The 15,131-nt window shown below is 41.9% G+C and overlaps 1 protein-coding gene across 1 annotated transcript in view; it reads right to left on the bottom strand.

Moving 5' to 3' along the window:
• Positions 1-15,131, bottom strand: part of DLGAP1 (DLG associated protein 1) — a 233,548-nt gene that overhangs the window by 6,127 nt on the left and 212,290 nt on the right. Inside the window, exons 8-10 of the mRNA XM_085220823.1 lie at positions 9,933-10,351; positions 2,894-2,985; positions 458-610 (exon numbers count right to left, since the gene is read on the bottom strand). Coding sequence (XP_085076949.1) covers positions 458-610; positions 2,894-2,985; positions 9,933-10,351 — 664 coding nt within the window. The remainder of the gene's footprint in view (positions 1-457; positions 611-2,893; positions 2,986-9,932; positions 10,352-15,131) is intronic.

Raw genomic sequence — 15,131 nt, 5'->3', positions numbered from 1 at the left:
GCATATTTTTGATATCGCTCTGTTTGTAATACGGTTATCAAGTCAGCGATGGTTACAGTGCTTCCCTCTTTTTTTTTCAGTAACACAACCTAGAACTCTTGCTATATGCAATAATGTGAACCGTAAATGTGATTTATTTAATTTTAAGAATCAATATATAAGGCAGTTGCTTCCAACGATTGATCGTCTAATATGATTAAATGTAAAACTTAACAAAGTACTACATTCCCATTATCCGATTCACAAAGACAGATTTGGTTTAAAAATATGCCTGAAACATATTACAGATAATATCCCAGATGATTATTATGTAAACATTGTTATTACAATGAAATTAATTTGATATGAGCTTCATTTCACATTTTTAACGTCAACGCTGTAACACAGAGGCCTATTTAATTTGTCCAGTGTTTGTGCAGGGTTTTAAATGAAGCATACAAAATCTACAATGTTCTACCTTCTTGTCATGAGGATCCATCTGTTTCCAATTATTGGCCTTTAACTGATGAAGTTCATCAAATTTCATACTAATATTTTCTATGGATAACTGCAGCATATCCCAAAACCCTGCTAAATCCTGGGAGGTTGGCCGCGGATGTGCATTAGGATTCTGTACAACAGAAGAAGGAAAAAAAAAAACAACAGTTTGGCTTTAGTATCTCTTAATGTAAAGCATTTGTGCAAATGATTGCAAATCTTGCTAGCAAAGCAGTTTCAGCAGATCCAAACCATCAGGGAGACACAAAGAGAGAAACAACAGAGACCTCTGGCAAGGGGATAGGGCAGCACCAGACACTGTGCCCCCGACGAGTCCCAGGCACCACCAGTGGGTTCAAAGGTGGCAACCTGAACACACTGAATTTAATTGCCAGCCTCCTCTTCACTTTAACAAGATAGGCTTCCTTGCAATATTTATGCTGGTAGGATGACTGATACCTGTGCAAGTGTATAGTTGCTGTGTGTGCAGACAGTGACAAACAAGTAAATGAACATTTATTCCATACTCTGAATCTTAGAGCTAGAGAAATACACAATTTCAGGTAAAGTTACCTGTCAGACACTTCAGGCCAGTTTTGTGGTGTTTTTTTTTTTTTTTTTTGCTTTTTTTTTTTTTTTTTTTAGCAAGTCTGCAGGGTGAAAAGCTTACAGTAATCCTGTTTTTTCAGGCATGTTTTTGGAAAGAGAGATGTGCTGACCCAAGCTGACTCACAGGACCATAGAGAAGCTGGACAGCTGGGTACCTATCAAATATATCAGGAGCATTACATCAGACCGAGGGTTTTCAAGCAGATGCAGCTTATCCTCACTTTCAAACTCACGGACCTCAGCATGTAGGTTTGTCCTGCATGTGCAAGGTGATCACTCAGTAAAACTCAGTGCAGTTAGGATGCTTGGCATGTGCAAACTCAATTCACTTCATCATAGAATCATAGAATATTCCAAGCTGGAATAGACCCACAAGGATCATCCAACCTCAGAGTATCCTCAGAAGAACACACTGGGACCATCAGCATCCCTAGAGCAGCATGGCCAGAAGTCCTCTTCTGCCCTATGTACCTTTGATGTGGCTTAGCTCTGGAAGTTTTGCGTGAGCATACATGAATTGTATAAATGCAAAAATAAATTATTATTAGGCCCTGCGTGTTGTTTTATATGACTCAAATGTTACTCTGTGCTTAAGACTTCTCCCTCACCTCAGGAACAACAAACCCAACGGTCAGTTGCCTTTTGTAGGACATTTCCAACTATGTGTGTTTTTCACCTCAACATTGATTTTGATTGAATGATTATCCCACAAAAGCAGCAACTGTAGAAAACAATAAGGCATTTAATTTCAGATTCATAAGGAGAACAGAGATTATACATGCATTCCTAATTTTTTTAGTGCTCGACATCAGTTGTAGGATTTTATTTACAACGTTGCATGACCTGATAGCTTTTTCAATTTTTCTATTAAGAACTGGAAGGCTCATTCAGACAGAAATGATTTCTGTTGCACTTGCCTACTGCAGGCAGATTTTGGTATGGGGTCTGGATTTTTAGGAGTGTATTAGGTGGAGTAGAAGGTGGTCACTATGGTGAGTGTCCCAGGGTGTGCCTTCCTTGCTCTGTGATGACAGAATATAACACTGTGCTTTTTGGGCTTCTAGGAATTTGGGTCAAAATTGGGAATTAAATCTATGTAATATGCAAGGATGGATTGTTAACTTAAAGGTCTGACTTCTTTTTGTTAGCATTACCATTTTAGAGAATACTGTTTTAGACACATAATATATTTCTATTTATTGTAATGAATATCATTTTGATGCTGCCACTACTAACAGTATAAAAATAGTAAATATTGATAGTAATAGTAGTGGCATACACAAATTATATACAGTTATCATGATTATAACATATTGTCTCTTTGCCTCTTTGCCCTTCTACAACTTGTAGAACTACTTTTCTCTCTTTTGCTGTTCAGGCATTGAAACACACGGCACCAGCATTCAGGATCTGATTTCCTGCGATTTCTGTCTTGCTGAATAGAGGTGGCATTGGTATTGTGTGGGAAAGCCCCACTCATGAGACCTCTGGTCTACCTTGGAATACTCTGAGAAGAAACCCACCTGTCTCTGTGCCCATACAAAGTGAGCTCAGATATGAAAGGATAGACAGAACTTCAGTGATATCTCACCGAGAGTTTTTCCCCTTTCTTTATTTTCAGGATCTTTAACTATTAGCAAAACTCCCGTCAATGTCACCAATTCTGATAGACTTACTCCCAAGTTCATAACAAGGCCTCTACTGGCAAAAGTTGCTGGTCAGACAATGGTCTACTTTAGGTAAGACTGTTCATAGATCTTCAGTTAATAAGAGAAATGCAACAGTATTTATCAGAAAAGTTACGTACCAGGTTTTCTTCACAAAGTTCTCTGAACTGGTAAAATTTCTGGGCCATTAGGAGCTGGGCACTGCCCACTGCAGTTCGGATTTTTCCTAGAACTAAGAGAAAAAGAAGTGTAAGTCATAATGCTCTCCTTGCTGCAAGCAACCAAAAGCCTACAAAATGAGAGGTAAAGCCACACAGGAGGCAGTGTTGGTTTTCCAATGCAGGTTATGGGGAAGCTGAAGAACTTGAGGACAGATCTGCATCAGGCCAAGGCAGGCTGCAAAGTTTCTCAGGACAGCACACGTTGGTTAAATGTTAATCTGTTGCTACAGCTGCTTCTTGTTCTGAAATGAAGCAAATCCTAACTAACACAGAGCACTTTCATGACAGGACAGATACAAATAATCACCATCGTTTGAACCCTGTGTGGAAAGCACTCAAAAAAAAATTATACCTCTGATCAACATCAACACTGGACACAGGTTGTGAACAAAAACCCAGCTTTCTGCACAATGGCACACAGTTCTCCAAAGCTGACAGTAAGTACATGGCCAGACAAATCACTGTAGCTGTGAGCATCTCTACCATCTCATGCAGCAAGTGATACTGTGTTTTCAGGTTTAACTGAGGGCTGCTCAGCTGAATTCCCAAAAAAGGATTGGGGATTGTAGAGCACACTCATGAATCTCATCCAGACCCTCTGTTTTTTTTTTTTGTTTGTTTGTTTGTTTTTGTTTTGTTTTGTTTTTCATGAGCAGTATTGGAAGTGGCTTCTGACTTTAAATGCAGAACAGCACCGTCCAGGGCTGCTCTGTACTGAAGGCAGGTGTTTCCCTCCCAACTGAAACAACTTATTATCCCTTAACTCTTTGTTTAAAGATTGATTTAAAAATTAACACCACGTAATCAAAAAATAATTACCACCTCATTAGTGAAAACCATGAACAACAATTTTCACCATCAGTACTACTCATCGACATTTGCATTATCCACTATCCCAGGCATCACGTAACCAGAGCAGCTTCTCCAAGACAATTTTGCAGTGGTGAGGGAAGGGCAGGAAAGAGAGAAATGAAGTGGACTGCTCAGGGAAGGTGAATTGTTGGCATAAATGGAAGATATATACTGCTCCTCAGCTCTGCACTGTTCCTTGAGCAGTCACTTGTGTGCAAAACCAAATGCAAAGTTGGCAGAGCTCCACTGGGAAAGTACTGCTAAATGTTTTGACTTACCAAAAAGAAAAAAAGAAAAGGAAAAAAAAAGTTTGGGGGGGGGAAGAGGCAACTTTGACCTACTTTGACCTAACCCTTCCAACAATATGTTAGGAGTCTCGCAGTCCTACAAGCAGCTGCAGCACTTGTTTGCAGAGTGTGATCAGAAAGCGGCCATGCAATGCTTGCTAAGAGAAAGGCATCTCCAAGGGATTCACTTGCGCATCACATGCTGGGCAAGCTGGCATCAACACCCACCTCCAACCCAAACCAGATGCACAGTAGTGCATCAATAGCCTTAAAGCTCCATCCTTAAGAAAAAGTGGGGTGCAGAGTTCATTTCCACTCTAGACATACAAAGGAAAGAAAAAAAAGGGGGAGAGATTCCTTTCACATCTTTTAGAGGACTAAAGGACAGGGCTCTGTGAACACACACAGAGACCAGACTTTCATTTTGTTCCCAGAACTCTGCTCTGAGCTGCCAGGAAATTGCCGTGAGCTGGAAGATCCACTGAGCAGAATATTTTCAGCATATTGCGCAGGGAGTTTTGCACACAACTCTCATTATTGTTAGCAAGGCTTGCGTGTCTAATTCTATGCGCACAGTGCTGAAAATGGACCCCTTGGTGTGTCTAGTCATTTATGCAACCCAATATGCAAACCACTCAACTGAAAGGGCTCTTCAATAGTGGGAGGAGCTTCTCTGCCAGCTTTCATGTGGTTTCCATTGTTATGAAAACTCTTCCCACTGAGTATATTTGGGAACAGCTGCCTCATCTGGAGCTCCGCCACTCTGATGCTTCCCAGGACTTGAGCAGGAGAGAAAAAATGGTCTCTGGGCTTCTTGGGAGGAGAAAGCAGATGAGATGGGCTGTTCCTGGATGCCTGTGTTAACCGAGCGGCGGTCACGTCCTGAGCAGCAGTGGATATAAACATACCTTGCTGGCTCCTTTCTCTAGGGGAAGAAGAGCTTAATATTCAGAGATCTCAGCAGAGGGAGAAGGAAGCCCTTGTCCTTGGCTGCCTAGCGACTGGCTGTTTGCCGAAAACCCATCATCCCAGCTGACTGTGGGATGCATGCTGATGCTGTTCCCTATTGTTGCCATTTCTGCTGTGGCGGCGGCTGTATCTAGTCAAGTGTCACTGATTTCTCGCCCCTCCAGTGCAAGCAGTTCGTTAATGTGCAACCAGTCAACAACCAACTCGGTCACGGGTGTTAAGGAAAAAAAAAAAAGACAAAGCATGCAAAAGACTGAAAGGAAGGAGTCCCTCCACAAGGTGCAAAGCCTTATCAAAGCCTTAGCTCTGCTTCCAAACTGGTGTTGCTTTCAGTTTTCCTGTTTCTTTTACTCAGTCAAAGCCTCCAGCGCCAAAGAGAAAGACTAAACTGTAGCAAAGTAACAAAGAGTCAGAACAGCCCTGACACTTTCTTTGCAGAAAATAATTAAAGCCATATCCTGAAAAAAATAAATGGAATTGCAAAGATAGATAATATGTATTAGAAAAGAACCAGAGAAAGCAAGGGGTACAAGACAGAAACATATAAACATTCGAATTGATGTTTTCAGCTAATGCGGTGCAAACAAAATATAAGAAACCAAATAACAACAAAGCATATCAACCCATTAAGATGCAATCATAACAGAGATAAACACCTATATAATGTTATTCATGCCTGCTTTCTATTCTATACAGGGTTATACAGCACACTCAGCACTGTCGGATCTGAATGCCTTCCAGTAATGCATTAAGCAATGTTATTAACATCCATCATATGCTTTGTTGTCACCCCATCCCCGGGGGGAAGAAGTGTGTACTGCAGTGTTTTTGTTTGCCTGTCTGTTTGCTTTTTCTTTTTTTTTTCCCTTGACTTCCCTTCCATGTAAATCCAGTTATCTTCTGTAGCAACTTTTAAGAAATAGGAAGATATATCTGTTCTGTAAGAACAGCTTTGTTACTTTGATATAGCTATTTTAACACAATTCAGTCTCCTCACCATTGTTATTCCAGATCAGGGGGTCTCAGAAGGTGATTCTGGGATAGATACATGCCAGGGAATTTCCTGGTGTCTCTCAGTCCCTCGCCTGTTGCTCTTTGAAAGCGTAATGAAGTATAAGCTTGGACTACGTGCTGTTCAAGCAACATGTGATTACTTCTCGTAGTTCCAAAAATGGGATAGGACCCATTTGGGGATCGTACAGCTTTTTGTGGGAAAAGAAATGAGATGACAGTAAAATCACTTCAACCATAAGCAAATAAGTGGTGATACTGTCACCCTCCTCACCCTGAGAAGAGATCGCATGTAATGAGGGTGACAAAACGCAAGAAAACAAGATAAAACTATCAGACTGACGTGATGTGATAAGTCATAACAGATAATGCAGGGGAGTTTTGAGGGACAGATGCATGACTGGGTCTTAGCACACCAACTGGTAGCATTTCAGCTTTGCCAACGCATACCAGAGTGACAAAAGGAAGAGCTTTGGGCCGCAGCTTTATGATGACCCAATGTGCCAACACTTGGCCAGTAGGCAGCAAGGAGCTGAGATGTGCCTACACTTGGTTGGCAGACAGCAAGCAGCCCAGATGTGCCAACAACTGGCTGGCAAGTATCAAGGAACCAAGATGTGCCAGCACCTGGCTGGCAGGCTGCAAAGAGTCTAGATGTGCCAGCAGTGGGCTGGTGGGTAGCAAAGGGTCCAGATGAGCCAGCAGCTGGTCGGCAGGTAGCAAGGAGCAAGGCGCCCAGCCCTGTCCCAGGACCCAGGGGCAGAAACAGAAGCAGAGTGGCAGGCACCTGGGGTGACATTTGCCTTGCAGATGTCAGCTGCGCACTGTGCATATGAAGCAATCCTGCCATAGAGCTGTCACAACCCATTCCCAAGCAAGGATGGGCCAGTGTTTTAGCCTATTCATCCTGACAGATCTACATTTAAATAACGCCAAGCATGACAAAAGCCAGGAAATTCAAAGTTAAAGCTATTGCTCAGGTCCTAAGCTCAGCTATTAAGGAGAAAATAGCCACGGAACAAACTTCGGAGCAGGCAGGCTTTGCTTAGAACCATATTTACCTAAAGCAGTGATCTCATTTAAATTAATAGGGCAGTCTGCATGAGTAAATGCTATTCACTGGGAGTACAGAAATTTCCATGTGTTCTCTGACTTGGCTTTTACTAGCACGCTTCACATCTTTTTCCCTAAATTCTTTCACTGTTTGTGGATTTCTCTTTTTTTTCTCCACCAGCCAGCATGGCTGCCAGCTCAGAGATACTTTTCCTTGGAAAAGCACTCGTGTAGGTAAGGCCCTTCCAGGAAATGAAGATGGGAGTGGATGGGGACAAAGGTGCACAGCCAGGGTCTGCAGGTTGGCAGAGAGCACCCAAACAGCTTCACTTGCTAATACTGGCTGAATCTGCAGAGACACAGGTTTGGAGGCTTTAACAGATTTGAGGTCAGTCTTTGTTGTCAGACCAGCCCAGAGGAGAACAACCTGCACACATAAGGCAGCTAGCAACACATCTGGTCAGAGCCTTGATTTCCCATTTTAACTGGTGAATCATTGGCCTGATTTGCCTCACAACTATCGCCATGCTGCACAGATTCGTGGAGCACCAGGCCCCATCGTCAGCTTTCAATGGATGTCTCAGAGCAGGAGTTACATTACAGCCCAGATGGGAAGCATCTGACACTGCAGAGTGCAGTCCTGTAGCTCTTACAAACACCCACGAGTCAAACACAGCAGCAATAATCCAGCAAAAGGCAGAGTGAGCCATGGGGCTGATCCTAAGCTTCAGTCTGTTCTTACAGCATGTGTAGCCTCAGATGTCAAATAGCATTTTTATTATCAATTTATTTTAAGGTGAGCAGTAGAGCTGGTAGCTAACATCCCCATACCAATAAAATATGGAGAAGCCTTATCGGGTACGCCAGCCTGAAGTGTGAGTGCAATTCATCTGCCTGTTATGCATGCTACAGTTTTATCAGAAAATGATTTCAGATAAGACCAGAGCATACCAGCCAATAAATAATTCATGGCACAAGGGGAGCCATCTTCCTTTCTATATAGGCATTTCACTGGGCAGCCACTACCCCAGCACTTGTTCCCATACACAGCAGCACTCTTCGTTTTGGGCTTGGAGCACTGGGCCCATTGCTGGCTTCCCTCCCAGCCCAATAGCGCCCGCGACCCCCTGCAGCACACCCACTCCTGGCAGGCTGCAGTGGGCTGGTCCCTGACAGCTGTTTTGCACAAGGGCTGCATTGTCTGTGGGCAACGGAGTTGCTTTATGGGCAGTGCTGGGGGAGTCAGCTGCCGCCGTGTCCAGGGAGCCTCACTCATCGCATGCTCTCATTACTCAGTTATCTGGCCAAACACGCGCTGCCGATGTCAGGTTGGAACAAAGGATGCACTCCTTGCTCTGCTTGCACTTTTTTCAGCAAAAGCAAACCACATACTTCCGTTTTCTCCCTCTCTTCAAAGTTTGTAGGTGTATAAAATGCCATAATTTGGGGCTGGCTTTGGAACAAGCGAGTTTTTGTTTGTTTGAGTGAGCAGTGTAGCCCTACCGTATGCTTTCCCTTGGCACCAGGTAGAGCAGGACATCTTAAGCCCCTGCTGGAGGCAGCTGCCCCGTGCCTGAGTGGCCAGCAGCATCAGAGCATTGATGACCCCTCTCCTCCTTCTTTCACAAGAAGAGCTGGCTTGAAAAATCCAAAGGCGAAACAACCCACATGATACACACTACAAATAACCCATAGGACATGCCACGTATGCTACAAAGAGTGCTGGGGACAGCCAGCCCGGCTTCACCTGTCTCCCCCACAACTGGCTTCTCCCACCAGTATCTAAAAGAAGAGCCTTCCAAACTATCATATATCAGAGAGAGAAAATTCTGCATGCAGATGTACGCATTCTGCATGTACCAGCTCCATAAAATTCACACATCCTTTCTTTAAGGTGAGTAGCTGCTTTGGTGGACAAATCAAATACATATCATTTTTCACGCTGGTTGTTGCAGCAAACATAAAGCAAGCGGGTTTTTCTGACTTAGACTCACAAATGTTTGATATTACCTATTTATGATGTGCTCACGCATCATTTTCAATCTATACCTTTTTTTTTTTTTGCTTTATTTCTTGTGTACTAACAAATTGAAACCTTTGTATTCTGATACATGCTCAATGACATTTTGAATGTGTTGATGATATAAATTAAAAATGAGATTCAAATACTCCAAAACTTGGGGATTCTGGATACGCTTTGAAGGTTAATCCTTCCATATTTTCCCCCAGAGAAAATAGCTAATCAATTATATAATAGAAATTTTGTAGAAATAGAAAACCTGAATGAACATGCTAATGTAAATGCTAAGGCTATCTAATATTTTCCATTATTAGTCAATTTCCAGTTACTTACAGTACTGTGTAACTGATCAAATCTCTCTACGGTCATTTCTTACACTGGGCTGAATGAAAAGTTCCAACAGAAACAGTTTATCCATTTCTAATAATTTTGAGAGTAGAGTTTTTTCTATTATTAATTCATTTCCTTTTTCCTTTCATTTCAAATAAATAAGAAGAGTTAAGAAATCTTCATACTGCAAGATCCCTAACCACAATCTCCTAACTGCAATCCCAAAATATCTATTGAGTTTCAGAAGTGTCAAGCATTTGCACTGTCAAATTTAATAAGTATTACTGCATACATACACCTAGTCCTTTTGAGAATTATGACCATAGCTTCATTAGGTAGATAAGAAAGGGCACAATAATGAATTAATAGGAGTCAGTTTGACCTGTATTAAACAATTTTTTTCCAGGTTGCAATATTATTGTAGTCAGTTACTTACTGTCCTCAGGTAAGTTGTTTTCCCGTTCTTCTCTCTCCATCTGTTGGCACCAGCCCTCCATACGGTCTCTCTCCGCCTGCAGTAGCTTCAGAAACCAGTGGCCATCTCGTGGGCACACTGACCTTTGAACAGCTTCCAGGGGATCTTCAGTGATAGAGTCAATCCAGGGGTCAGGAGGAGGTAAAATAGACGGGTCAAAATCTGTCTCAAAGTCATCATCCACTGCACATGCATGGTAATGGTTTCCTGACCCTTGTATGCTAACGGTAGAGGTGCTTGCATCTCGTGAAAATTGTCTCGATATTTGTCCGGAACACAAACTGTCCTCTTGTGGGTCGATTATTTCAAAGTTCTCATGGAAATCCAGGTCTGCTTGCACAGCTGTTGTTACACTATTAGATCGTGTAAACCTGCGAAAGCTTTGAAGAGCACAAACACAAAATGTTTAGAAAGCTTTTGCTAGGTGGCATGAGAAAAGTTAGGTAAGAAAGGATCTCTTAAGATTCTGCTTCTCCTCCTAAGACTGGCAGTCATGGCTTTCATTGCTACACTCTGTTTTTCTTTCTGGAAATGATGGCCATAAACTTTGTTTCGTATTGTGAGCCAACAGACATCTCTCTGCCTCTTAATGAGGGAAGCACCAATGATAGTGTGGTTTAAAGAAGCCAGCCCATGTGGCATCTAATAGCATTGGTGTCCAGAATTTCAGGTCATCAGTTCACGAAAGGTTAAAGAGGTCCAGTTTTAAGTAATGACTGATCATAGAATCATAGAATGGGATGGAAGGGACCTTTAGGTCATCCAGTTCCAACCCCATGCCATGGTTGCCATCTACCAGATCAAGCTGCCCAAGGTCTTTCAACTTTTATAACTCACACTCTATTAAAGTTGCACACTTGAACTCAGTAGTCATGTTTTAAAAATCATGTACGTGAGATTGATAAGAAACTAATATCAATGAGTTCGCTATCTCTGTAGTATTACACCTTGCACCCATGAAGAAGATAAGTATTTCAAGCCCAGCCAAGTATTTCATATTGCTTCCTTGTAACTGCTCATCATAACGATGTACCTACTAATTTCCTGCTTCTCCAAGTACCACTGCCAGCACTCACACCTTTAGCACTCATTCCCAGCATTAAGACATGTTGTTTTATACATTCAACCCTTGGTCTCACAACAGTCTCTTTTACACGGAAGTTAATGTTCTGCCTGTGTTACTCTCATCATGATGGCTGCTACAGTATAGATAGCTTCCTTCCATCTTGCATTGCTTCCATATGTCTGGAGTATCTGAGAGGAGGGAGCAAACCCTGTGAGAATGTAGGAAAGCCAGGAAGGGAGAAGATATAAGCATGGGGAAAAAGGAGGTTTCGGTGTTAGTCTTTTTTAGCTTTAAGTAAGCAAGACTCCAAATTTTGCAGTCCATGGAATCTGAGGTGGAGAGGAAGATACAGAACACGCAGAGAGATCTATGAGCAGTAGGAGACACCTAATGCGCTGTAGGGGATGGTAAGTGAGAGCAAATATGATAGCAGTAAATTATGAAGGGAGTGATTAAGAAATTTTCAGGTGAATATACAGATAAGGTAGCTCTAGAAACCCATGTGCTGAGAACATAGGAAAAATACAAGTGAGGCAGATACTTGTTTTGCCCCATGATAGAAGAAGATGGAAGGAGGTGAAATTATAAAGTAATTAATGTAGATGCTACTGAAATCAGTAATGTTTATCACAGAATGGCCTGGGTTGAAAAGGAACACAATGATCATCTAGTTACAACCCCCCTGCTATGTGCAGAGTAACTAATCACCAGACCAGGCTGCCCAGAGCCACATCCAGCCTGTCCTTGAATGCCTCCAGGGATGGGGCATCCACAGCCTCCTTGGGCAACCTGTTCCGGTGTATCGCCACCCTCTGAGTGAAAAACTTCCTCCTAATATCTAACCTAAACCACATCTGTCTCAGTTTAAAACCATTCCGCCTTGTCCTATTGCTATCCATTCTTGTCGATTTAGCCTTCAGAATTAACATAGCTTTTAATTAAATAGAGATTCCTTAATAATTTAAGATGCCATCACACTCAGGCAGCTGGTACTTCAGTCCTAACTTGTTCACAGTCTCATATTTATTCCTGAAACCAGTGTTAGGACCTGCTTCCCTGTGACATTTTGGCTGCTTTGTCCTCAACAGTTTGGCCTTGAGCAGCAATGAAAATCACAGTGACAATGGAGCTGGATGCCAAGCACCATTTCACTTCCCTTAATTTCTATTCCATCTTCCACTGAAAAGCAACAACTGATCAGATAAGAGCAACTTACAGTGTCTTCAGTTTGCAGCTGGGGAAGGAGCAGATGGAAGGAATATTTCAGGTACCAATACAACCAAATACCTAAAGAGCCATGCTGCAGAACTCAAGGAGAGCTGTATCAGCTCCTGCTGGTAGAGGAGATTAATGGTAGCTGTTGTGGGACTTTGGGAGGACTGGGGCAAAGCAGTACTGGAGTCAGGAATGGTTCTCCAATTCAAAAAAAAACAAAAAACAAAAAACAACTAATTGCTTTGCAGAAAAAAATTCGAAGTATTTCACAGCCAAACCAGACCCTGAAAAATTTTAATAATAGATTGCGTTTTGTTTGGTTTTGTTTTTAATACAGTGGGCTAGAAAACAAAAAGATTGAATGCAGGAGCTACTTGTAGCTCCTTTGACACGTGCTTGTTAAGTGATACAAAAATATGGTTACAGCACTGCAATTTTGCACGACATGCACCAGCAAGCTGAAAAATATGGAGCAAGCAGAACTCTTCAGCTTGGCAGTATTTATCCTTTGACAAGCAGAGCAAAGCATTTTGCTATAGACTGATATGCCAGAAAAAAATTCAGAAGGGAGGACAAGGATAAGTGGAGAAATGGTATGGCTTCCATGGGAGGAAAGCCTTTTCTTGGTTTAGAAAGCAGATAGCTGAGGAAGGCCATGAGAGTCTGATGACATCCCGACTAGGTAATTCTCAGAAGGCAAGAGCTGCGGGGAGGAAGGCAGCCAGCTGTAAGCCTGAGAGGCCTACAGATTTAAATTTAGCAAAAGGAAGTGTTTCTTCACACAATGTGTAATTAAATTGCCGCAGGATCCTGGGAAAGCCAAAGGTAGAAATATGTTCAAAGAGAAGCTGAACGAATTCACAGGAGACAGGTCCGGGAAGGGCTGTTACACTTGGGTTTCGGAAGTCCCTAACAGCCAGCAGCTAGGTCTGTGGGGAGAAGCACTGCCCTGTACACACCCTTCACACTTTGCTTTTGCACACATTCCTTTAGACTTGTTTGGAGGATCTGCTCCTGGCCCCTGGCAGAGAAAGCAGTTCAACTGGTATCAATGGTTAGAAAGATTTTAGCTTTAGGCTGATTTGAAAGTGAACATTTTTTGGGTCTAGTTTATGCTCTTTTTTTTCTTTCTTTCTTTTTTTTTTTTTTTTTTCTAAACTGTTTTAATTTGGCCACCAACCTGACAAATACCTTATCTGCACTGAAGTGCATGCTTGCCTGCATACACGCAATCACTGACATACAGTCACCATGCTTACACATTTGTTTTTCAGTCACTTAGCTTGGGTTCACTGAGAGCCAAAGCAGTACACAAGCATCCTCCATACTTTCCAGAGTAATGGAGAAAAGCAATGCTCCTAAGCCAACCTCATTCTTCTCCATAACCCTACATAACCCTACCCATATCACTCCTACTTTTGCTTTCTGCAGTGTCCTAGACTCTGATTTGCTTTTGGTTTGGATGACCGTTTACAGTTTCAGATAACACCCTCGATTTTCAGTCTACATTGAATCTCAAATGTGGAAACATCAAGGTATACTTGCCAAGAGAACGTATTGCTGGAGGCACTACATTTCAAAGCTTTCAGGACTATATTCTTACGGGGTTCAATATAGGCTAGTATCACCAAAAGCCAGACTGTGCTCAACAAATAAAATGTAATGACCTACTTTCTTTTGCTTTTGTTTTATCTATATAATAGTATGCTACAGGCTTACTCGACAGATTCTTGGCACTGGATTGTGTAACCTATCTGTCTTCAAAAGAAAAACAACTTGGCAATAGAATATAGCATCAGTTCAAAATTAAAAAAATACTCCCAAGGAAATGTATGTTGAATGACACGGAAATACAGGAAGACAACCACTATCTGCCTACCTCCAGCACATCTAAAAGAGCTGCCTAATAGATGGTAATCTTAGCCTCTGACATCGCTTCCTCACTCATTTCCAGGATGTTTTACTCTTGCAAAATACCATTTGTGTTCCATGTGTCTTTTTTTTTTTTTTTTTTTCTTTGCTCTCATTTAAAACAGGAGAGTGGTTGAGCTTAAGTTCTCATTGTTTCTACACACACAAAACATTCATGGCTTTACCTAAAACAAAACAAAACAAAAAAAGGTTCAGAAATTGCTGGTAATTTTTTTTAACAGAGACTTCCTTCTTCCTCTGCTTTCAGGCTTGGCCCTTTTGTATTCAGTTGTGCCTTGAAGGCACAAGGTGTAATAATTACAGCTTCAGAGAACTACAGCAGATACCTGGCCTGCGGTGCAGAAAGCCATGAAACCTCAGACTGGATAAACCTGTATGGAGAGCAACAGTAGATGTGTTTTGAACAGCAACAACAGCATCACCTGTTAGCATTTGACTCTCTACTCCTAAACATTATTTTGAAAAACATGTTTACATTTCAACTCAGAGAACTTATTTCTTTCCTAAAGAAACAAACAAAAAACAAACCCCCAGAGCAGATGCTGATTCCAAACCAACTGATGTCATACACTCTCATATATTAGATTAGATTAGACTTGCCTCACTTTACCTATTGGCTGACTCTTTCTTGCTGTATATTTCTCTGCTAAAGTTGCAGCCACTATCAGCAGAACAGAGCAAACAGGGGACTTTATACGGCAGCCCTGACATGGAGGACTTTGGATGGCAGGATCTTCTGCCATACATCGTCAAGGTACATGATGTTAAGTTCTTTGCTCTATCCATCCCCCTCTCACACTGACATAACCTTTTTTTTCATCACTAAGAGTCTTAACAGGGAAACTAATCCTCTATTATTGTTTCATGTTACTAAAATCCCCTAAAATTTCTCAATGGAATGGCTTCCACTGTGGAGAACACATGAAGCCAGATAATGCTGCAGACCA

Source organism: Meleagris gallopavo, chromosome 3 (genome assembly GCF_905368555.1).
Source record: "Meleagris gallopavo chromosome 3, MGAL_WU_HG_1.1, whole genome shotgun sequence".
In the NCBI taxonomy this organism is placed as follows: domain Eukaryota; kingdom Metazoa; phylum Chordata; class Aves; order Galliformes; family Phasianidae; genus Meleagris; species Meleagris gallopavo.
The sequence above is the reverse complement of the archived record's forward strand: the minus strand, read 5'-3'. Positions and strand labels throughout refer to the sequence as shown.